This window comes from Hibiscus syriacus, unplaced genomic scaffold (assembly GCF_006381635.1).
Source record: "Hibiscus syriacus cultivar Baekdansim isolate YM2019G1 unplaced genomic scaffold, ASM638163v2 tig00004630_pilon, whole genome shotgun sequence".
Lineage (NCBI taxonomy): Eukaryota > Viridiplantae > Streptophyta > Magnoliopsida > Malvales > Malvaceae > Hibiscus > Hibiscus syriacus.
In genome coordinates this window covers 394,436-418,801 of record NW_024062021.1, presented here as the reverse complement: position 1 = coordinate 418,801, position 24,366 = coordinate 394,436, and the positions used below count along the sequence as shown (strand labels likewise).

Genomic DNA, 24,366 nt, shown 5'->3' with positions numbered 1-24,366 from the left:
AGAAAGATTGAAGTATCTAGAAGCGGAAGCGAGGATGTCGATAGTTAGTGACTAAAATGAAAAACAATTTAAGTTTAGTGTTGATTTTGAAAGAAAAAATAATTGACTGTCCAAAATAGAATTACAAGAATAATTGAGTGACTAAATATATAATTTTATCTCGTGTTTTTTAACGGATTGGAATAAATAAGATAACGGTTTAAACTTCAATAGATAAAACATCCTAAAAATTTTGAAGGACAACTTTGTACAAATAATATAGTTTAAGGGCCAATAGTGTATTTAAGCCTATTTTTAATTCGAATGAAGTCTGTGTTATGGGCCCTTGGTACAAATAATATAGTTTAAGGGCCAATAGTGTGTTTAAGCCTATTTTTAAATCGAATGAAGTCTGTGTTATGGGCCCTTGGAAGGTGCACTGTTCCGGAAGAACAAAACCCAGATGGAATACTGTGCAACGTATGTAGTGCACTAATATAAAATAAAAGTAACAAGATTGGAAATATGTATAGAGAATATACCTTCCAAAATTTCAAGCATACTTCCATTTTTTATAAAATAAAATATATAAGAAAATAAATAGAGAATATATAAGAAAATTATGCTACAACAATAATAATTATGATGAAATTTTCGCAATGATCATTTGCTTTAAATATCCCCCAGAAACAAAAACAATTTGAAAGCTTTTGTGGGTTCATTATCGTCAATAATAATATGAAGGTCGCTCATTTGATCTATGTGTACCGTATTAATGACGGTAATCAACAATTTACCTCTTTTAATATAGGTGGAGCGCGGTTAGTGTGAAGACATAATATCCCTACTTGGAGATTATTTTAAAAGCGTGTATGGGTGCTCTCGTGTAGGGGGACAAAGAAGAAAATGGTTCATCCAGCCTCCAATATCAGAAAAGGGAAGTTTTTTTTTTGTTGGGAAAGGAGAGAGAAGTAACTAGGGGTGCTTAACGAGTTGAGCAGCTCGAACTCGACTAGGTCAAAATTCGGTAAACGCTCGACTCGAACTCGACTCGAGACCTTAACGAGCTGAACTGAGCAAAGTTTAACTCAATTCGATAAGTTCGCGAGCAGCTCATTAATTTTTTTAAATATATTTTTAGTAATTACTTCAAATTTATTTCATTCAAAAAATAAATATAAATAATAATTATTAATTTATTAATAAAAAATAATAAATTAACTAATCTATTTTTTTAATAAATAATAAAATTAATATTATTATTTTAATACAAAAAATCCAATCCTAATATCCTCATGTAATATTAGTAAATTTTATTTTTAGTTTAAAAAATAAGGTAAACTTTTTAGTGAGCTTAAAGAGCAACGAGTTGAGTTTAGAAGTAAATTTTTTTAACGAGCACGAGTCGAGTACAATTTCAACGAGCTTAACGAGCAACGAGTTGTGTCGATCAATAAATTTTTTTAACGAACACGACCCAACTCACGATCGACTCACTCGATAAGCACCCTAGAAGTAACCATTTATCCCTGAAATTATAAGATGACATAGAATGTCTGGTGAAAGCTGTTCATATGAGGACAATATATATTTATTATTTATTTATTAGAAATGTAATAATATTGTATAAAATAAATAACCTTTATATATTTATTACTTAAAAACCAAATTTAATTATTAGTACATATTTTAATAAGAAAAAGAGTAATCAAAAGGATTAGAATAGTAAAGTGAGATTAAGAGGGGACCTAAATGATGGGGGAAATCCCCTGTCAGATTCTGTTAAGCTTCTTTTAGCATGACAGAAATTTTAACAACTAATATAAAACTACTCTACTCGGTCTTCCCCCTTTGTGAATACTTTGATTTCAAAAGATTCGACTCACCTTAGCTGTGGCTGTGCTTGAACAAAAAGAAAATACTACATTGAAAACAAACGAATCATACTCATTTATTTGCATGCAACCGTTCACAAAGCGATGATCGTCTCTTCTACAACATTAACCTAAAATTAACAACCACACTTACCTAAGTACATTCCACAACATTTGTTAGCGAAAAAGAAAACTACAGATTATCATGCTAAACACACATAATAAACGTGAACCAAAGCTAGGAAACAACAGGACAAACCGGCACTTCACTCCACACACATCAGCAAAACCCTTCAAAGTCCACGGTCATGGTGGTCTTCAAATTCCAGCAAGTAGGGGTGGGGATTGAGCTGAGTCGCCACGTGATTCACCTTGCTCAATCCGCAACCACCTTGCTCATTCGTAGCTTCACAACCCCCTTTTGTTCCTGCCACAGTCCACCTCTGATCTCCACCTACAGTGCCATCCATCACCGCCGTCACTGAATGAAGATGAGGAAACGGCAAGTAAATGCTATGCACTATAACATTCAATCAGCCACTTTAATCCCCACATAATTAATCCTTAGCTGATTTGGAATAGCCCCTCCGGCCGTCGTCACCACCAAACTTTGCCCTCTGTCCAACGTCGGCAGCGTGGTCCCCGCTAGAAGTCAATAGTCAAAAATTGGTTTGGCATGATATGGAACCTTACACTGTTGATGTAAGAGTAGGATCCAGAGAAGATTGACACGTCATTAAGAGTGAAGATCGTGACATTGACGAGAGTGTTGAAAAGTCAAGGGAAAAAAACGGTGCATTAATGCACCAAATCCATTCGGTGCAATTGTCAACATTGGGTGCAGAGAATGTTGAAAAAGAGAATGGTAGGCACCGAATTATGTGTTTAATATTTTGCATGGGAAAATTGTTTTTAGTCCCTGACTTTAGGGTATTTATAAGATTAGTCCTTAAACTTCAACTATAAATACCCTAACTCATTTAGCTTCAAAACCATCCCAAAACATTCTAGTTTTCTCCTAATACTAGAGAATTTAGAGAGTTTCTTGAGAGTTGTTTTTCTCTTTTTTATCAAGAGAGAATTATCATTGTTTTCTTCTTGTTAGATCGAGAGAGGTTGTAATTCCTATTTTCTCATAGTGAATTTCTTCTACCATTGCTCGTGGTTTTTACCCTATATTATTTAGGGGTTTTCCACGTAAATTTTATGTCCTCTTTATCTCTATTTTTTTATTTTATCAAATTATCAGTTGCGATTTTGCTATATTCGATAGCCGTCTTCAGAAACAATTGGCATCAGAGCCAGATTATAGTGTGTAATATCTACTTATTGTCTTTGTGGTTGCCACCAAAAGGTGGATCCTCCAACATAAGAAAGTAAGAAGGTATTACCCATTCTTTGAAGGTTCCAGAGAACTATTCACGATAGTGAAATAGTGAGAGCTATCCGTAATAGAAGCTATGTCAACAAAATTTGATATTGAAAAGTTCAGTAGGAGAAATTTCTCATTATGGAAATTGAAGATAAAGACCATCCTGAGGAAAGACGGTTGTCTAGCAGCTATCAGTGAAAGGCCGATAGATTTCATAGATGACAACAAATGAATCAAAATGGACAGGAATGCTATGGCAAACTTTCATCTAGCATTAGCAGATGAAGTATTGTCAAGCATCGAGGAGAAGAAGACAACTAAGGAGATATAAAATCATCTCACCAAATTGTATGAGGCCACATCGTTGCACAATAAAATTTTCCATAAGAGGAAATTGTACACTCTCCGGATGCCAAAATCTACTTCAGTGACAGGGCACTTAAACATACTGAACGCTTTATTTTCTCAGCTTACATCCTTAAGATGTACAATAGGAGAACAAGAACGTGTTGAACTTCTACTTCAAAGTCTACCTGATTCGTATGATTAACTCGTCATCAACTTGACAAACAGTAATGTCATCAGTCTAGTCTTCGATGACGTTGCAGCTGCTGTTCTACAAGAAGAAAATCGGCGCAAGAACAAGGAAGACAGACAAGTAAATCTGCAACAAGCAGAAGCGTTGACAACGATGAGAGGGAGATCAACAGAACGTGGCCAAAGCAGCAGTCATAAACATGGTAGATCGAAGTCGAGGAGCAAGAAGAATTTAAAGTGCTACAACTATGGAAAGAAGGGTCACTTGAAGAAGGATTGTTGAAGTCTAAATAAAAACTCCAATCCACAAGGCAATACCGCAAACACTTCATATGATGGAGATGGTCTATGCTGTAAAGCGTCAACCACCGTGGAAGGTAGAAAGAGATTTGCAGATATATGGCTCATTGATTTAGGAGCAACATATCACATGACTTCAAGAAGATAATGGTTCCATCATTATGAACCTGTCTCAGGAGGATCTGTGTATAGTTGTAATGATCATGCCTTAGAGATCGTTGGCGTTGGAACTATCAAATTGAAGATGAATGATGGAACAATTAAAGTAGTTCGAGATGTGCGGCACGTAAAAGGCCAGAAGAAAAATTTATTATCCTACGGATTGTTGGATAATAATGCTAGCAAGATTGAAACACGGAAAGGAATCATGAAGGTGTTCCATGGAGTGCTTGTGGTGATGAAAGGCGAAAAGATAGCTGTAAACTTGTCATGTAGTTTAGATTCTTCAATGCTATGGCATCAGAAACTTGGACACATGTCAGAACAAGGAATAAAAGTCCTTGTAGAGAAAAATATACTTCCAGGCTTAACAAATGTATCACTTACTTTGTATGAGCATTGCATAACAAGTAAGCAACACCGGTTAAAATTTAACACGTCAAATTCTAGAGGTAAAAGTGTTCTAGAATTGGTTCATTTTGACGTATGGTAAGCACCAATTATATCCCTAGGTGGAGCAAAATACTTTGTCTCATTTATTGATGATTATTCCAGGAGATGTTGGGTGTACCCTATTAAGAAGAAGTCAGATGTGTTTTCAACTTTCAAAAACTTCAAAGCGCGGGTGAAACTTGATTCTTGAAATAAGATCAAGTGTTTCAGAACAGATAATGGAGGAGAATACACAAGTGAAGAATTTGATGACTTTTGCATGAAAAAAGGTATCAAAAGACAGTTCACAGTGGCAAACACTCCTCAACAAAATGGAGTGGCAGAGCGGATGAACATAACCTTGTTATAAAGAACAAGAGCAATGTTGAGGGATGCAAGCCTAGAAAAATCATTCTGGGCAGAAGCAATCAATACCACCTGTTATTTGGTGAATCGAGCTCTATCAACTGCAATAGAGCTGAAGACACCAATGGAGATGTGGATTGGTTAACCAGCTGATTATTCAAACCTCCATGTATTTGGAAATATTGTGTACGTGATGTACAACTCCCAAGAAATTTCAAAGTTGGATAAAAAATCCAGGAAATGCAAATTCTTGGGATATGGTGATGGTATAAAGGGGTATCGCTTGTGGGATCCCACTACCGCAAAGTGATCATCAACAGGGATGTTAACTTTGTAGAAGATAAACTACAAAGAAAAGAAGACGATGACAGCGCTGAAAAGTCAGACTACACACATACATGTGGAAAATAAGCTTAAACAATGAGATTCTTCTAAAAAAGAACCAGCACATGATGAACAAGAACAAGAGAGTTCTGAAGCTCCAACAACTCGTCAATCAGATCGTGTGAGAAGATGTCCCAATTGGTACTCAGATTATGTTATAGAAGGAAATATTGCATACTGCCTTTTAACAGAGTACAGTGAGTCATCAACATACTAGGAGGCAATAAACAACTCAGATGCTTCACTGTGGATGATGACGATACAAGAAGAAATTGAAGCCCTTCATAAAAATAATACATGGGACTTTGTGCCACTACCACAAGGAAGGAAACCAATTGGTAACAAATCTGTCTTCAAAATCAAGCGAAATGGTGATGATCAAGTTGAGAGGTATTGTGTAAGACTGGTGGTCAAAAGATATGCTCAAAAAGAAGGTATTGATTTCAATGAAATATTTTCTCTTGTAGTTCAACTAACAACAGTTCGAGTAGTTTTGGCAATGTGTGCTACATTGAACTTACATCTAGAGCAACTAGATGTTAAAATAGCTTTTCTTCATGGAAATCTTGAAGAAGAAATTTATATGCTCCAGCCTGAAGGTTTTGAAGAAGAATAAAAGAAGAACTTGGTTTGCAGATTGAACAAATCTCTGTACTGTCTAAAGTAGGCGTCGAGGTGTTGGTATAAGATATTTAATTCCTTCATTATGTGCCTTGGATAAAACAGACTTAACGCAGACCATTGTGCTTATTTCAAGAGGTTTGGTGATAACGATTTTGTTATATTGCTGTTGTATGTGGATGGCATGTTGGTTGCAGGACCCAACAAAGATCATATTGAAGAATTGAAGGCACAACTGGCTAGGGAGTTTGAAATGAAGAACTTGGGATCAACAAACAAGATTCTAGGGATGCAAATTCACCGAGACAGAAGTAATAGGAAAATTTGGCTTTCATAAAAGAATTACTTGAAGAAGATCTTGTCACGATTCAACATGCAAGATTGTAAGCCAATTTCTACTCTTCTTCCTATTAACTTCAAATTATCCTTCAGTGCCGTATGCATCGGCAGTAGGAAGTTTAATGTTCACTATGATATGCACAAGACCAGACATTGAGCAAGCAGTGGGAGTGATTAGTCGATACATGGAGAATCTAGGCAAAGAGCATTGGAATACAATAAATAGGATCATGAGATACATCAAAGGGACCTCAAATGTTGCATTATGTTAAGGAGGATCAAATTTACTTATCAATGGGTATGTCGATTCTAACTATGCAGGGGATTTGGATAAAAACAAATCTACTACAGAATATGTGTTCAAAATTGCTGGTGGAGCTGTAAATTGAGTTTTAAAATTACAGTCAGATGTGGCTACGTCAACAACAGAAGCAGAATATGTAGCAGCTACACAAGCCAATAAAGAAGCAATTTGGTTGAAGATGCTATTAGAGGAGCTTGGGCACAATCAATAGTATGTCTTTCCTGTTTTGTGATAATCAAAGCGCCTTGCATTTAGCAAGGAATCTAGCATTTTATTCAAGGAAAAAATTCATACGAGTTCAGTACCACTTCATTTGTGAAAAGGTCGCAGAAAGGATGATAGATATGTAGAAAATCCATACCAAAGACAACATAGTAGATTTCATGACGAAGGCAATCAATGCTGATAAATTTATCTGGTGTCGATCCTCTTGTGGTTTATCAGAGACGTAAGCAACAAGATGGTATAAGGTAGAAAGAATGGTGTGAAGATATGATTGTTCCAATAAAATCTTCAAGTGGGAGATTATTGAAAAGTCAAGGGAAAAAACAGTGCATTAATGCACCAGATCCATTCGGTGCAATTGTCAAAATTGGGTGCAGAGAATGTTGAAAAAGGGAATGGTAGGCACCGAATTAGGTGTTGAATATTTTGCATGTGAAAATTGTTTTTAGTCCCTGGACTTTAGGTTATTTACAAGATTAGTCCTTAAGCTTCAACTATAAATACTCTAACCCATTTAGCTTCAAAACCATCCCAAATCATTCTAGCTTTCTCCCAATACTAGAGAATTTAGAGAGTTTCTTGAGAGTTGTTTTTCTCTTTTTTATCAAGAGAGAATTATCATTGTTTTCTCCTTGTTAGATCGAGAAAGTTTGTAATTCCTATTTTCTCATAGTGAATTTCTTTTACCTTTGCCCGTGGTTTTTACCCTATATTATTTAGGGGTTTTCACGTAAATTTTGTGTCCTCTTTATCTCTATTTTTTTATTTTCTCAAATTATCAGTTGCGATTTTGCTCTATCCGATAGCCGTCTTCCACAACAGAGAGGAATGAGATCGGGATACTTTATTTTCATAGCGAGTGAGAGAACGGAGAAGTCGTTGTTCCTCAGCCGTAGCATGGCGTCTCGGATCATAAATCGCATCAGAGCGACGATTTGTTGCGGCTTAAACTGGTTGTTGTGGATACTACGATCATGGTGGCCGAAGGGGAATGAGATTGACTTCATCTGTTCTACGTCACAAGAGAAAGGCGAGAGATGTGAGATGTAGCCTTGAAGGCCATGGATTATGAGTAGCCCGTTGTTGAAGAGATCCGGTTGAGTTATTTGGACTCTACCGATGAAGATCTTATGAACGGTGAAGTTTTTCTGGTTGTTCGCAGTGGAGGTAACGCAACGGCCGGGGCTGAGAGTTTCGATTTTGGTACTGAAGGTGATTTTCCGGAGGTAATCGTTAGTGAAGAGGCCAGGGACCATGTGTTCGCGGAGGAGGGAAGGAATGAAGCAAGAAATACAAGAACGGACAGAGAAATCAGAGGGAGCAAAGATAGTGTAGTGACCGGACCAAGTAGCGGCGGTGGAGGAGTCGCTAAAGAGAGAAGGAGCAGCGGTGGCAAGCTCGTTGAAGCCGAGATGAGAGAGGATTGGTGCGAGGAATGAAGTGTGATGAGAGAGGATGACGTGCTCCGCGTGATCATGAGGTGGCTGAGGCGACAGTGAGATTGTGAAGAAGGGGGACTATTGTGGAGCGCTGATGGTAGCGGTGGAGGAGGTGAAATCAAAGGTGGCGAAAGTGGAGTGGGAGATAACGAGGAAGATGACGAGTTTCAGAGAAAGAATAGCCATTTCAGAGTAAAAATGACTGATTAATTGACGACTGAGAGAAAGTGTTTTTTTTTATAAAGTTGGGTGAAAAGAGGCGTGTGAGATCGCCGTTACTGGAATTGAAGATCTTACACTGACGATTTTTGGGGTTTGTTACTTATTTATGTTATTTTTGGTGGGAATCCAAGAAATGAGGGAAATCATTTTTGTTTTTGTTATTTCAACCTTAGTTATTTATTTTTTGATTTAATGGTATTTAGTCTTCAGAATTGAAATAATAACAATATGGTATTTATTTATCTATAAATTATATTTATCTTTATTTTAAATTTTATATTTATCATCGTATACATTTATACTATAAATAATATGAGAGATACAACTTCGTTAATTGCATTCTTTATTTATTTTTATACATTCTTTATTCTCCTTTTTCTCTTATAAGAAATATGTGAAGTATACCACTTAATAAAACATTTAATTTTTTTTATCAAATTAATAATTTTTTGAAATTCTTTCTTTAATAGAATATTTTAAAAATCATTTATTAAATAAGTAATCGTTTTTGAAAAGTTCTTTGATGATAACAATATTAGCAATAAATGTTACTGTCACTTAGTTTATTTTATATCTTCCTCTAAATAATTATGATTTTCGATTTAATTCCTAAAAAAAAACTTTGATGTGTAATTGCATATGTAAAAAAATAAACGTAAAATGTAATATGCTAATGATAGTGTTTTATTTTATTTTTGAAGCATCAATAATAACATTAATATTGTATAAAAATCAATTAATTAAAATTTATATATTATAGTAAACATTTATCAAATTCAAATAATTTTTTAAAAAATTTCTTTTTAAAATAAATTATGTCGTTTAAATTCAAGATTTTATATTTGAAACACTATCACAAGAATACCCTAATTAAAAAATAATAAAAAGGAAATCCTTATCTTACTATCTGGATTAACCCTTATGGTGTGTTTGGTTGGGGGAATGTGAGATTCCCATGGGAATAGAATCCACATTCCCCGTTTGGTTGGCCGGAAATGTCATTCCCGGTAATATTACATTATTAATAGTGATTTTTTAAGGTATATTACCGGGAATATCATTACCTCCATTTCCTTAGGTATTGTTGGATTACCGGCGTTTTGGACTAAAATGCCCTTAAAAAATTTCTTTCAAAAATATCATTATTTTTGTCCTTGAATAATAAAAATTCTACGAATGTTAAATTACAAATTTATCCTTAAACTATTTTAGATTTACAAAAAAAATCTATAATTAAAATTTTATATGAAGTTCAGGGGTTAAAATAAAATTTTACCCTTTCATTAAACCTTTTTATATTTTCAATTTTGTAAAAAATATATATAAATTTTATGAATTTAAATTTTTTAAATAAAATATATAAATATTTTCCAACTTGTTAAAAAAACAAATATATAATAAGGACAATTTGATCAAATATACATTCTAATAATCTTTTATTCCTTTAACCAAACACTATAATCTTATATTCTTGCTAAACCAACCAAACACAAAATACAACATTCCCAGTAATCTTATTCCCTGATAATCTTTTATTTCCACTGGTAATCTTACATTCCGTGAACCAAACGCACCCTTATGAGTTTACTCATTTACCATTTTAGTCATCTCATCCAGAATCTTTAATAGATCTGAAAATTGATTTGAAGAAAAATGGAATACAATTTTAAGTATAGATAAGAAAAAATTACAGAAGTGCCAGGCCACCCCAAATGAACTAATCTAGGGTGCAATTGAATTAATCTACATTAAGATGTGGAAGGTTGGTTGCACCTTCATCGCACCACGCCATTTGACTCTCAACCTGCTGCCCCTGCTTTGATACTACAGCTTCGGAAATACTTGGATCTGCAATATCCTGTCAGATCATGATCCATTTAATAACAAATCTATAAATAAAATCTTAAGGTAAGTACAATCTCTTATATAACAAAATTCGGATTTTATGATAAATACTTGGAGGAGTTATTTGAATCCACCATAGATCCATTGATGGCAAATTATGATTTATTTGGAGGAGTTAAGGTTTAGAATTTAACGACCTTGATCAGAGGGAACGATGTGGGGGAGGACATGAAGGCGGAGAGGAGCTCGGGGGAAGTGTAGCTGTGGCGCCAAGGTGGAAGACCATCGTTGCTTGAAGTGGTGACTTGGATGTCACTCATGTTTGCTCCGTGTGGCATCGGACAAAAACGGGTTGTTGTTGGGTTTTGTGATTGTCCATTGTTTGGCAACCAACCCATCACCTCATTGCCAAAAGAGCTTGGCATCCCTTCTTGTGCATCCAAGTACATCTACATTTTATGTACCATAATAATAGATTAAAGTCATTTTGATTTTATATAAATCGATATTATTCCGTGTATCGACAGTGAAAAGATATATCATAGAATATTACCATGTATCTTATATAAGGACTTCAAACTCTAAATCCTATGAAAGGGAATCTCAAATCTCAAATATTGTACAAGACACAAGTCCAAAACTTAAAACTTGAAATCTATAATTTTTTTTAAAAGGCACGTGTTCATTTTGAAATCGAATTTTATTGATAATGTTCGTCCTGAAATTTTACCGGTGTTTCAAAAATTTTATGTTGTTAATATATATATATACTCACTCTAAAAAGTATTTTTAAATCCGTCACTAACTTCAAACCCTATATAAAAACACTAAACCTCAAGCCTTATAAATGACTTAAACCCCAAGTTAAACTTATACAAGGACCCAAACCCTAAACTTTATACAAAGACCGTAAATTCACGCCCTAAACTATATTTAAGGATCACAAACCCTATATAAAGACCCAAACCCTAAACTCTATGTAAAAACACTAAATCTTAAATAACACGCATAATAATGTTAAATTTTTACTTGTAGAATATTTTTTGCAAGATAATATTAGAAATAAATCTAAAAACATATTAGTCAATTACCTATACATTGGATGGGTCAGTGAAAGAGGATATATGATTAGTTATGAGATAATTCTGCAACGCCAATAATTCAAAGTCCTACTTAATAAATTAGTCTGAAAAAACCAGTATAAATGAAGTATAGATATGGACCTTTCTCTGAGTAATACGTGTTAAACTCTGTTCAAGGTTTTTCTCGCATGATTCAAACTCGGCCATGGATGTGAGTGTTAAAGGCTCCGGTTCATACACCCTTAACTGTTCTTCTGCCAGTTGAATCTGTTGTTGTAACTCACTGATTTCGCGTTGGAGCTCCCGAGTACAATGCACCTTAAAAACTCAGGTCTAGAATTTTCAAAACAAAATACCATCAAGCTTGGCTTTGCATTGAAATTTTGTACCTCAACATTTGAGTTAATGCTGGTGGTACAAGAGGTAGAACTGCATGCAAACAGCGATTTCAATTAGAGATTTCATATGTCACACCCCAAAGATCTGCTTCACGCAAATGTATTCAGTTCGATTTTTAATAAAACATAAAACCCAACTATATTATGCAGTTTCTAAAATTATGAAACCAAATGGCAGAAATCAATTTTTTTTTTCATGTTTTGCGCATAATTTTTTAAATTCAACCTCTAAAAAAGTAAATTTTAAGTTTAAATCAAAGGTAAGCACACAAGTTTTAATTAATAAAAATAATATTATTATCTTAGGAGTTTATTTATTTAAATGCGTACTTGTGATAAATTTAAAATAAATTTGGTTTAGATCATTTTTTGTTTAACCATCAATGTCTAATCTATTGACCAACTATCATGGATCAGATTTTGTAAAGGCATATTATGAGTATAACACTTCCAACCCAATTTGTTTCATCACAAATGTCAGGATTTGAACTCCTAATATTACTTAAGAGATCTAGTGTCTCAACCCATTAAGTTGACTAGTTGTTGGTATTTTTTATTTTAATTATGTTTGAATTGGAACAATTAACAAGCCTAATTTATAGAGAAAAAATCGTAACCGAATCATGAAATTGTATATCCAAACCGAACCTAAACCAAACCGTAAAAAGAACTCAAACCAAATTAAACCATTTGTCAATTTTTCCGATATAGTTGCTCAACCCTATGCAAGTTGAAGAGCATAATCATTTTCAGCTTGGAGTTTCTTGAGGGTGTTGAGCAAAAACTGAAACAAAAAAGGTACAAGTAGCTTATAATATGCGTCGGTGAACATATTTACTCATTCACTAAAGGTCAAGTTACCTCTTTATTCCGCACCAAGCTGCACTCAAAACAGAAAACACTAGTAAATATGTTCAACTTCTGCAATACCTTCCAGTTTGCATCTGGAAAAAAAGTTAATCATTCGAATCAAATAGCATGTTGAAAGTCCAAGTTAATTGTCAAACTTGGGGGCACCGAAAGTGCACAATTAATGGCACCAAAAAAGTAGCCAGCAATTGTGGAAAATTTGCAAGGGTAAAATTGCACTTTTAGCCCCCTAAACTTTAGGGTATTTACAAATTAGTTCTTATGATTCAACTATAAATACCCTAGCTTATTTAGCTTCAAAACCATCCCAAAGCATTCTAGCTTTCTTCCAATACTAGAGAGATTTTAGAGAGTTTATTGAGAGTTGTTTCCTCCTTTTTATCTAGAGAGAATTATCATTGTTTTCTCCTTGGTAGATCGAGAGAGGTTGTAATTCCTATTTTCTCATAGTGAAATTCTTCTACCGTTGCTCGTGGTTTTTACCCTAAATATTTTAGGGGTTTTCCACGTAAATTTTGTGTCTCTTTTATCTTCATTTTTATTTTCTCAAATTATCAGTTGCAATTTTGCTTTATCCGATAGCCGTCTTTCGCAACAATTGGTATCCAAGCCAGATTGGAGTGTGTAATATCTGCTTATTGTCTTTGTGGTTGCCACCAAAAGGTGGATCCTCCAACATAAGAAAGTAAGAAGGTATTACCCATTCTTTGAAGGTTCCAGAGAACTATTCACGATAGTGAAATAGTGGGAGCTATTCGTAATAGAAGCTATGGCAACGAAATTTGATATTGAAAAGTTCAATGGGAGAAATTTCTCATTGTGGAAATTAAAGATGAAGGCCATCCTGAGGAAAGACGGGTGTCTAGCGGCTATCAATGAAAAGTCGGTGGATTTCACAGATGACATCAAATGGAACGAGATGGACGGGAATGCTATGGTAAACTTTCATCTAGCATTAGCAGATGAAGTATTGTCAAGCATCGAGGAGAAGAAGACAGCTAAGGAGATATGGGATCATCTCACAAAACTGTACGAGGCCACATCGTTGCACAATAAAATTTTCCTTAAGAGGAAATTGTACACTCTCCGTATGCCAGAATCTACTTCAGTGACGGAGCACTTAAATACACTGAACACCTTATTTTCTCAGCTTACATCCTTAAGCTGTAAAATAGGAGAACAAGAACGTGCTGAACTTCTACTTCAAAGTCTACCGGATTCGTATGATCAACTCATCATCAACTTGACAAAAAATAATGTCACTAGTCTAGTCTTCGATGACGTTGCAGCTGCTGTTCTACAAGAAGAAAATTGGCGCAAGAACAAGGAAGACATACAAGTAAATCTGCAACAAGCAGAAGCGTTGACAACGATGAGAGGGAGATCAACAGAACGTGGCCAAAGCAGCAGTCATAAACATGGTAGATCGAAGTCGAGGAGCAAGAAGAATTTAAAGTGCTACCACTGTGGAAATAAGGGTCACTTGAAGAAGGATTGTTGGAGTCTAAATAAAAACTCCAATCCACAAGGCAATACCGCAAACACTTCAGATGATGGAGATGCTCTATGTTGTGAAGCGTCAACCACCGTGGAAGGCAGAAAACATTTTGCAGATATATGGCTCATTGATTCTTGAGCAACATATCACATGACCTCAAGAAGAGAATGGTTTCATCATTATGAATCTGTCTCAGGAGGATCTGTGTATAGTTGCAATGATCATGCCTTAGAGATCGTTGGCGTGGGAACCATCAAATTAAAGATGTATGATGGAACAATTAAAGTTGTTCGAGATGTGCGGCACGTGAAAGGTCTGAAGAAAAATTTATTATCCTACGGATTGTTGGATAATAATGAAAGCAAGATTGAAACATAGAAAGGAATCATGAAGGTGTTCCGTGGAGCGCTTGTGGTGCTGAAAGGCGAAAAGATAGCTGCAAACTTGTACATGCTGAAGGGAGAGACTTTGCTAGAAGCATAAGCCTCTGTTGCCTCATGTAGTTCTGATTCTGCAATGCTATGGCATAAGAAACTTGGACACATGTCAGAACAAGGAATGAAAGTCCTTGTGGAGCAGAAGCTACTTCCCAGCTTAACAAAGGTATCACTTCCTTTGTGTGAGCATTGTATAACAAGTAAGCAACACCGGTTGAAATTCAACACATCAAATTCTAGAGGCAAAAGTGTTCTAGAATTGGTTCACTCTGACGTATGGCAAGCACCGGTCACATCCCTAGGCGGAGCAAAATACTTTGTCTCATTTATTGATGACTACTCCAGGAGATGTTGGGTGTACCCTATTAAGAAGAAGTCAGATGTGTTTGCAACTTTCAAAAACTTCAAAGCGCGGGTGGAACTTGATTCTAGAAATAAGATCAAGTGTTTCAGAACAGATAATGGAGGAGAATACACAAGCGAAGAATTTGATGACTTTTGCAAGAGAGAAGGCATCAAAAGACAGTTCACAGTGGCGAACACTCCTCAACAAAATGGAGTGGCAGAGCGGATGAACAGAACCTTGTTAGAAAGAACACGAGCAATGTTGAGGGATGCATGCCTAGAAAAATCATTCTGGGCAGAAGCAGTCAATACCGCCTGTTATTTGGTGAATCGAGCTCCATCAACTGCAATAGAGCTGAAGACACCAATGGAGATGTGGACTGGTAAACCAGTTGATTATTCAAACCTCCATCTATTTGGAAGTATTGTGTACGTGATGTACAACTCCCAAGAAATTTCGAAGTTGGATCCAAAATCCAGGAAATGCAAATTCTTGGGGTATGCTGATGGAGTAAAGGGGTATCGCTTGTGGGATCCCACTACCCGCAAAGTGATCATTAGCAGGGATGTTATATTTGTAGAAGATAAGCTACAAAGAAAAGAAGACGATGCTAGCACTGAAAAGTCAGAGACTACTCATATACATATGGAAAAGGAGGTTGAACAAGGAGATTCTTCTGAAGCAGAACCAGCTCATGATGAACAAGAACTAGAGAGTTCTGAAGCTCCAATAACTCGTCAATCAGATCGTGTGAGAAGACGTCCCAATTGGCACTCAGATTATGTTATAGAAGGTAATATTGCATATTGCCTTTTAACAGAGGACGGTGAGCCATCAACATACCAGGAGGCAATAAACAGCTCAGATGCTTCATTATGGATGATGGCGATGCAAGAAGAAATCGAAGCCCTTCATAAAAATAATGCATGGGACCTTGTGCCACTACCACAAGGAAGGAAGCCAATAGGTAACAAATGGGTCTTCAAAATCAAGCGAAATATTGACGATCAAGTGGAGAGGTACCGTGCAAGACTGGTGGTCAAAGGATATGCTCAAAAAGAAGGTATTGATTTCAATGAAATTTTTTCTCATGTGGTTCGACTAACAACAGTTCGAGTTCTCTTGGCAATGTGTGCTACATTGAACTTACATCTAGAGCAGCTAGATGTTAAAACAGATTTTCTTCATGGAAATCTTGAAGAAGAGATTTATATGCTCCAGCCTGAAGGTTTTGAAGAAAAAGAAAAGAAGAACTTGGTTTGCAGGTTGAACAAATCTCTGTACGGTCTAAAGCAGGCACCGAGGTGTTGGTATAAGAGATTTGATTCCTTCATTATGTGCCTTGGATACAACAGACTTAATGCAGACCCTTGTGCTTATTTCAAGAGGTCTGAATGATAACGATTTTGTTATATTGCTGTTGTATGTGGATGACATGTTGGTTGCAGGACCCAACAAAGATCATATTGAAGAATTAAAGGCACAATTGGCTAGGGAATTTGAAATGAAGGACTTGGGATCAGAAAACAAGATTCTAGGGATGCAAATTCACCGAGACAGAAGTAATAGGAAGATTTGGCTTTCACAAAAGAATTACTTGAAGAAGATCTTGTCACGATTCAACATGCAAGATTATAAGCCAATTTCTACCCCTCTTCCTATTAACTTCAAATTATCCTCCAGTATGAGTCCTAGCAGTGAAGAAGAGAGGATGAAGATGTCTCGAGTACCGTATGCATCAGCAGTGGGAAGTTTAATGTTCGCTATGATATGCACAAGACCAGACATTGCACAAGCAGTGGGAGTGGTTAGTCGGTACATGGCGAATCCAGGCAAAGAGCATTGGAATACAGTAAAGAGGATCCTGAGATACATCAAAGGGACCTCAAATGTTGCATTATATTACGGAGGATCAAACTTACTAATCAATGGGTATGTAGATTCTGACTATGCAGGGGATTTGGATAAAAGCAAATCTACTACAGGATATGTGTTCAAAATTGCTAGTGGAGCTGTAAGCTGGGTTTCAAAATTGCAGTCAGTTGTGGCTACGTCAACAACAGAAGTAGAATATGTAGCAGCTACACAAGCCAGTAAAGAAGCAATTTGGTTGAAGATGTTATTGGAGGAGCTTGGGCACAATCAAGAGCATGTTTCTCTTTTCTGTGACAGTTCAAAGCGCCTTGCATCTAGCAAGGAATCCAACATTTCATTCAAGGACAAAACACATACGAGTTCAGTACCACTTCATTCGTGAAAAGGTGGAAGAAGGAACAGTAGATATCCAGAAGATCCATACCAAAGACAATATAGCAGATTTCATGACAAAGGCGATTAACGTTGATAAATTTACTTGGTGTCGATCCTCTTGTGGCCTGTCAGAAACGTAAGCAACATGATGATATAAGGTAGAAAGAATGGTGTGAAGATATGATTGTTCCAATCAAATCTTCAAGTGGGAGATTGTTGAAAGTTCAAGTTAATTGTCAAACTTGGGGGCACCGAAAGTGCACAATTAATGGCACCAAAAAAGTAGCCAGCAATTGTGGAAAAATTTGCAAGGGTAAAATTTCACTTTTAGCCCCCTAGACTTTAGGGTATTTACAAATTAGTCCTTATGATTCAACTATAAATACCCTAGCTTATTTAGCTTCAAAACCATCCCAAAGCATTCTAGCTTTCTTCCAATACTGGAGAGATTTTAGAGAGTTTATTGAGAGTTGTTTTCTCCTTTTTATCTAGAGAGAATTATCATTGTTTTCTCCTTGGTAGATCGAGAGAGGTTGTAATTCCTATTTTCTCATAGTGAAATTCTTCTACCGTTGCCCGTGGTTTTTACCCTAAATATTTTAGGGGTTTTCCACGTAAATTTTGTGTCTCTTTTATCTTCATTTTTATTTTCTCAAATTATCAGTTGCAATTTTTGCTTTATCCGATAGCCGTCTTTCGCAACATAGCATACCTTCCTCGATCTCGATCCGGCATATTTATGTATCGACTAAGCACATCTTCGATTCTACAAGGAGACGGTAAAACAAAATTACAAACATGAACACGAACACGACAACTGTGATTCAACTGCATACCTTTTCTTGCCTGAAAAATGGCTGACACGACCAGATGGCGAGAACATGATGAGAGCAATTTCGATGTCGCAAAGGATGGAAAGCTCATAAGCTTTCTTGATCAGTCCATTCCTACGCTTGGAGAAGGTGACTTGTCGATTCGTATCGTTCTCTATCCTTTTGATCTGAAGTTTAACACGACCCATGATTTCTATTTTTTCAAAAACAAAAGAGGGTGATGCTAATGTTTTCGTATATTAAATTGAGGCCTTTGCTTTGATATGTTTAGTTTTAAAGGGTAATTTTTCTTTTTGAAGAGGTCAAAACGGACTTGGCGCAAAGAGAGGGTTGTTGGGGTTAATTTCAAAAGGTTATAGTCATAGTCTTTTACCTTGAAGAGTGGAAGAGTTTGTTTTCGAGATATTTAGTGAACGAACCTGACTCCCACTTTTCATATCCTTTATTGATCAAAACTCATTTTTCTTAGGCTTCTCGTAGGGAATTGTTAGAGTTAGCAATCTAAATACATAGTCTCTTATAAGTGGAGAAGGTTTGTCTTAACTATCGAAACAAGATTTATTTCCAAATAAAGATATGGATGTATTACTCTGATATTATATTTGACTGGATGCAAGATGTATTAAATTTAAATTTATCCATATATTAATACACTTGCGACTTTATTGTGTGTTCATCTTCAAAAAAAGTAAAAGAGAATTGTGCATAAGGAAATCATGCATATTGGCCAACAAGAGTAAAAGGGAATTGTGCATGTTTATAAAGATAAGCTGGCCATTTTATAGAGTTTTTTTAATCATAATTATATATCTGAAGCCTATTTTATACACATGCATAGAGGGACACATATGAAAAAGCATGCATACATTTGTGCCTTACTTCACTTAGGCAATCACGTTTTTGCATCTTAGGCAATATAAGGGTTCTAGTGCCTGGAGTGCACCTTATGCCCTCAACAACATTGGCTGGTTATGCATGCCTGTGACCACACTTGAATAGGATGATGATAAGCTATCAGATAGGAATTAGATATCATTTTTAGTTTATCTATGTGTGCTTTCATCTAGGGGTGAGTATGTGGTTGAGTCGAATTGACTACAAAAAATCTGGAGTTAGTTGTTTTAACAAGTCTTATTTTGTCAACCAAACTTGATTTGAAATTGTATTGATGAATCATATAAAAAGAAAATTCGAGTTGAGTTGAACAAATCTATTTGAGTTGGAACAAATATTCAATTAGACTTAAGCATGATAAAACAAGTCATAAAATTTTATGCAACTTTAAGAGTCCACTAAAAATTTCAAATCGCTAATAATCCAAGACACATTTTAAGTGGAAAATTGGTTAATAAAAAATATAAAAACCTCGGAACCTTAAAGTCCACTTAAAAAGTTTCACCGTAATCACAAAATCACAAGCATAACTCTAGTCTTAGCAATGAACAGTGATATGAAAAAGAATTAGAGAAAGTTCAAAATTTTCACAAATAATATGACTTTTGTTTAGGCTATATATCGTCATCACATTGGTCTCCTTTTTCTAGCTACTATATCTCGTAATGTCATTTTTTTTTTGGCAGGAAGGGTTTGCATTTGCTCATTGCACAACTTGTAAAGCTCCTTATCATTTGAGAGTTCATGTTGCTGCTGATAGGAAATGGCGGACTTTGAAATTTTGTTTTTTTGTGACTAGAGACATTTTATCCATATTTATGGCGGTTCAACTAGTATGTAGTCTGTTCTTGATAGTCTCCTGTTGTTATTCATCTATTGTAAATATTTTGCTTATTTATGATACTTGGTTCTTTTGTTAATTGTGTTCAGGTCATTGCTTCACTTGCATATTTGGTTTATCTAATTGATGGTTACCAGAAGTCATGTCTCCGTCTTGCTTGGGGTTTTGATAATGAGCTTAGTTTCTATTGCATATGTGGTAAAATCTCAAGAATCTGAAGTGACATTTTGATTACGTGTCTTAAAAATAATAAATGTTTAACCTATGAAGCTTTTCCTTGGTTAAAAAATTCACGTATAAAGAGTTCATTGATTGAAAACACTGAACATACTTTTTCTTGGTTAGAAACCACAACCTATAAAGCTTTCCATCTTGCTCAATCTATAAAGGTTCTTCTTTGGTTGAGACATAAACTTATAAAATTTCTTTGGTCTAAATACTTGACCTATAACGTTTCCTTTTTTTGTTAAATTGTCTAACCAAGGACAAAGATTAACTGGTTTTGACACCACCTCACTACATTAATCAAAGATTTGAACTAACTCCATGTTATTTTAATCAAACCTTATAGATGAAAGTATAATTCAACTTTAAAATTCACAACTTATATTATATAGATTGGTTTTATGTCGTAACCGATTAAAATTTTAACTGATTAATTTTCTCCATCTTGATATTGGTACTCAACACCATGTTAAATCACTGTAGTCATGATGTATAGTGCTGAAAACTTTGAGTTCAGTGCATACATGGAAAAATCACTGTAGTCCCGTGCATGTTGTTTTCATTGTCTTTCATGTTACACAAGTTATTTCCCAAATTTACTCTGTATTTGTTTCTTTGAATTTTACCAAACATCGATGGATAAATTGACTAGATTGCTTGAAGAAAACTTTTATGTATCTGGTTTTTTTTTGTATTTTTTTGCTTGTGCAAAATATTCATTATCCCACTTGGATACTGTCACATTTGTTGTTTGTTAACAAAATGTTTGTTTTATACAGGAGCATTACTATCTTTTGCCTTGCTGGGGCTATCAGGGTGCTTTATCACATGCTATGATCGGCAAGTGCGTGATGATTTGGCTCAGCCTTGTCGAGAATTATGCCTCTGTTGCTGTCAGCCTGGGTATAAATCTACTAGTACTTGCAAACTACGATGCATATTGAATGTTACTGTCATTTTGATTTTAGTATTCATCATTACTCTGCTAAAACTTTGTCCTTTACGAATTGATGAGTAGAATGGGTTTATTACTTGTACAGGTCTGTTGCACTGATTTGTCGTCTTCATCTTCTCTTTCTCCCCCGCCCCCTGAAATTTTAATAGCGAGTACATTTATGTTTATCTCTATTGTTGTACCTCCATATATTTCCATCTACGCTTGTGTGCATACGCTAACCTAAAACATGCACAAATATGTGAAAAGTAGGTGACATTTTGCATCTAATTCTTCATAATCGTCACAGTGTGCCAGACTTTTTGTATGTTTTGTACCACTCCCCATCTTTTTACTGAATTCCGTGCATTGTGCAATTTACATGCTCATTACATAGGAACTGCTGATCTTTCTTCAATCTGAAATGAAATGTACACTCAAATTGTCAATCTTCGTGTATATGGAGGCATCAAGACTTTTTAAACACCCCCTTCCCCTTTGACCTATTTTTTATTTTCTGATATGACATGTACCGTTTATATGTCCATGAATTCATAACAAAAGGGCATATTAGCAATATTTCTGAAGTTAGCAAATAGCTGTTTACTCCTATGTTACTTGGACTCTGGTGTTAGTGTCAGATATAATTACCCATTCTACATGGGTATTTTTAGAAATTATTTCATGTGCTTCGATGATCCTTGAAGGTTCATATCATCAAACCCATGTCTACATATGTTTCAGACACAGTTACTCCAAGGAAAGTGAAGAGTCAAAGCAACATAAGTTTTCTCCGCTTCAACTCACACATGATTTTATATCTGTATATATATTTATTAACATTCTCTAACTATACTCAATATTTATTGTGCTTCTGTATACATGTTCTGTTGGAGGCTTGGAGCTCCAAAGGATATCTCTAGCTGATGATGTCTTTGAATGTTCTGTAGCTATTACTGTCTATCTGATGCATCTGCACTTGTCACATTTTTGCATCTTTGGGTTGACTTCCTTTTCCTTTTACCAGTGCTATTTGTTTATCATGAACCGTCTGCATAGTTTAGAAGAGTCTCTCCTGTGTTGCACTTCGAGTTTGCAGAATCTATTGGCTTCATATCTGCTCATTCTATTGATTTTACTTCATTTTAAACCTTCCGCCTCTCCTTCTCCTTCCATTCCCAGTGCTCCTCTTATCAGTTAATCCTTGTGTTATAGGGTGCCATTGTCATTTCTGCTGAAACTAGGCTGGTGCTACTGGGGAATTGGAATATAACATAAAATGACCTGGATAAGTTTTCAGTACGGATGCATACTCCCATCTGATTTATTTTAGAACAGTTGTTTTCACTTCTTATTTGCTTTGATATACTAAACTATTTAAGTGGTGCTAATGCTGGGGATGAAATACACAACGTGTTACTTGGAAAATCGTATAACTTCATATCGTCTGTAAGTAGCTTCAACATTTGATGGACTGTAGACTGTAGTTGCTTCTTAAATATTTGATATATTAAGCTATTGAAGAGGTGCAAATCATGGGGATGAAGCACATCAACAGCATTCATTCATTAATCTATGGGAGTATTGGCCTATTGGGCCATACTAATCAAATTATTAATTTGTTTGTTCGTCAACTTGTGCAGAATGTGTGCTGACTGCCACTTACCTGGTACTCTTTGTATCTGGACTGACTGTACTACATGCTTTGAAAGCTGTGCTAGTGCTGCTACTGAATGTGGTTGCCTAGGAGGTGCTGGTGAAGCAGGGCTGCCATTGTTGTTCATTATGGCATTGATTGTGCTCGGATTATTTACTGTGATTGAAATATTTTACAGTGTTTTGGTCGCTACAATGGTTGGGCAAAGGATTTGGCAGCGGAACTATCACATACTGGCAAAAAGAATGTTGACAATTTTTTCAGTTTTTGTTCATGTAGCTGTGCCATTAAGTACAATTTTTCAAGGTCGACTAGGTCCAACCGAACTAGTTGAGGAAGTTAATTTCTAGGTGCTAGCTTTTAGATGAGTAAGCCACCTCTATATGACATGGAATGAAAAGGACTGAAAATTACCACCTTGTCCCTGTTTGCTTTAATGGTTAAATTTTTTCCCTTTACCTTATCAGCTTCTATGTTAGATGGGAGAAACTTTAACTTAGGTTTTATTTAAGTACTTCCAGGAAATTCAGTGTTTAAAATAAGCATGTTAATTGTGCTGATAGATGGTATATTACATGTCTATGCACCTGGCTAGGAATCTCATATAATTCAGGTGTCTTTCTACATTTGCTTGTTCCCCCATTTCATGTCCAATATGCCAACAATTCTTATAGGTCCACCTGTGGTGGTTGCTTATGTACTGTTCGTGTTGCAAAACTTAGATAAACTAGATTCTGCTAGGATGATGTTCTCCATTCAAACAAATCTCAACATATTAGCTCCCAAACTGTCGTTTGAGTATGGGGCATCACTCTTTGTTTCTTTTGGAACATGGACTTCCTTTGAATAGCTGTACGGTTTAACGTTATTCAGTTTCATGCATGCTGTAACAGGAACATGTTGTTGAGGATGTGGATGGTGAAATGATTGGATCTGATTGGTCTCCTACTCCTCTCCCGCCTGAACATGTCCATCAGCTGAAAACACTTGGCCTTCTGTGAGTTCAGAATTATATTCTGCCATTGACAAAAACAACATAATGTAAACGTGGACCGACCCCTCTCATTTTCGTAGGTCAGTCTTGAGTATAGGCTTATTATGAATCCACTTACTCCAACAAAAGTGTTTTATGCAGTTATCAAGCTAGAAAACTCACAAAAGGTTGTCAATCATTCATATATAATTTTGATAATTGTTTATAAAAATAATTATGTAATTAATTTTAATGTGTAAGTTATATCGTAGTCCAAATTAGTTACTGGAATGTGCATGATGTTTGAAAAGATAGGATATCACCACTCATAAATTGGGGACTTGAATCCCAGATTTTGTTTGATGCCTCTGGATGAAATCATGTATGAAAATGCAGAGCAGATGCCTTTTGAAGGAATTATTTAGGGTAAGCAAGCAAGGTGTTAACTCTAGTGCAACTCTCGCCATTGTTTCTACGACAACCATGGCTGGCTAATGCAATGAACAGTGGCCGGAAAGGAAGGATTACAAATAATATTAATTTTTAAACATTAATATTATTATTTTTATATAGTCTAAAATGATTATAAGATAATATTTGTTCAGAATTTCTTAATCAAATAGTAACGCATATATCTTACAGACACACAATAAAAACCAACTTTTCTTTTTTACCATCGCATGAGTTTTATATAACGCACAAGGAAAATTTTAATTATTTTGAGTTTTAA

General features: G+C 35.5%; 1 protein-coding gene and 2 pseudogenes across 1 annotated transcript; 1 reads left to right on the top strand and 2 right to left on the bottom strand.

Annotated features, from left to right (window-relative positions):
* Positions 1 to 2,146: 2,146 nt before the first annotated feature.
* Positions 2,147 to 8,517, bottom strand: LOC120196192 (annotated as a pseudogene).
* Positions 8,518 to 10,291: 1,774 nt separating this feature from the next.
* LOC120196180 lies at positions 10,292 to 18,306 on the bottom strand (annotated as a pseudogene).
* Positions 18,307 to 18,688: 382 nt separating this feature from the next.
* LOC120196171 lies at positions 18,689 to 24,366 on the top strand. Its single transcript, XM_039198043.1, has 7 exons — positions 18,689 to 18,694; positions 19,693 to 19,839; positions 19,937 to 20,045; positions 20,852 to 20,975; positions 22,650 to 22,926; positions 23,557 to 23,660; positions 24,279 to 24,366. Exons 1-7 carry the CDS (start codon positions 18,689 to 18,691, stop codon positions 24,364 to 24,366), a joined length of 855 nt encoding a protein of 284 aa, XP_039053974.1.

Bases quoted from the DNA above. Each gene is read 5' to 3' on its own strand.
- LOC120196171 (XM_039198043.1), top strand. The intron at 20,046-20,851 runs GTAAAATCTCAA...TGTTTTATACAG, and splicing joins TAGTTTCTATTGCATATGTG to GAGCATTACTATCTTTTGCC. The intron at 22,927-23,556 runs GTTTTTGTTCAT...ATGCTGTAACAG, and splicing joins GAATGTTGACAATTTTTTCA to GAACATGTTGTTGAGGATGT.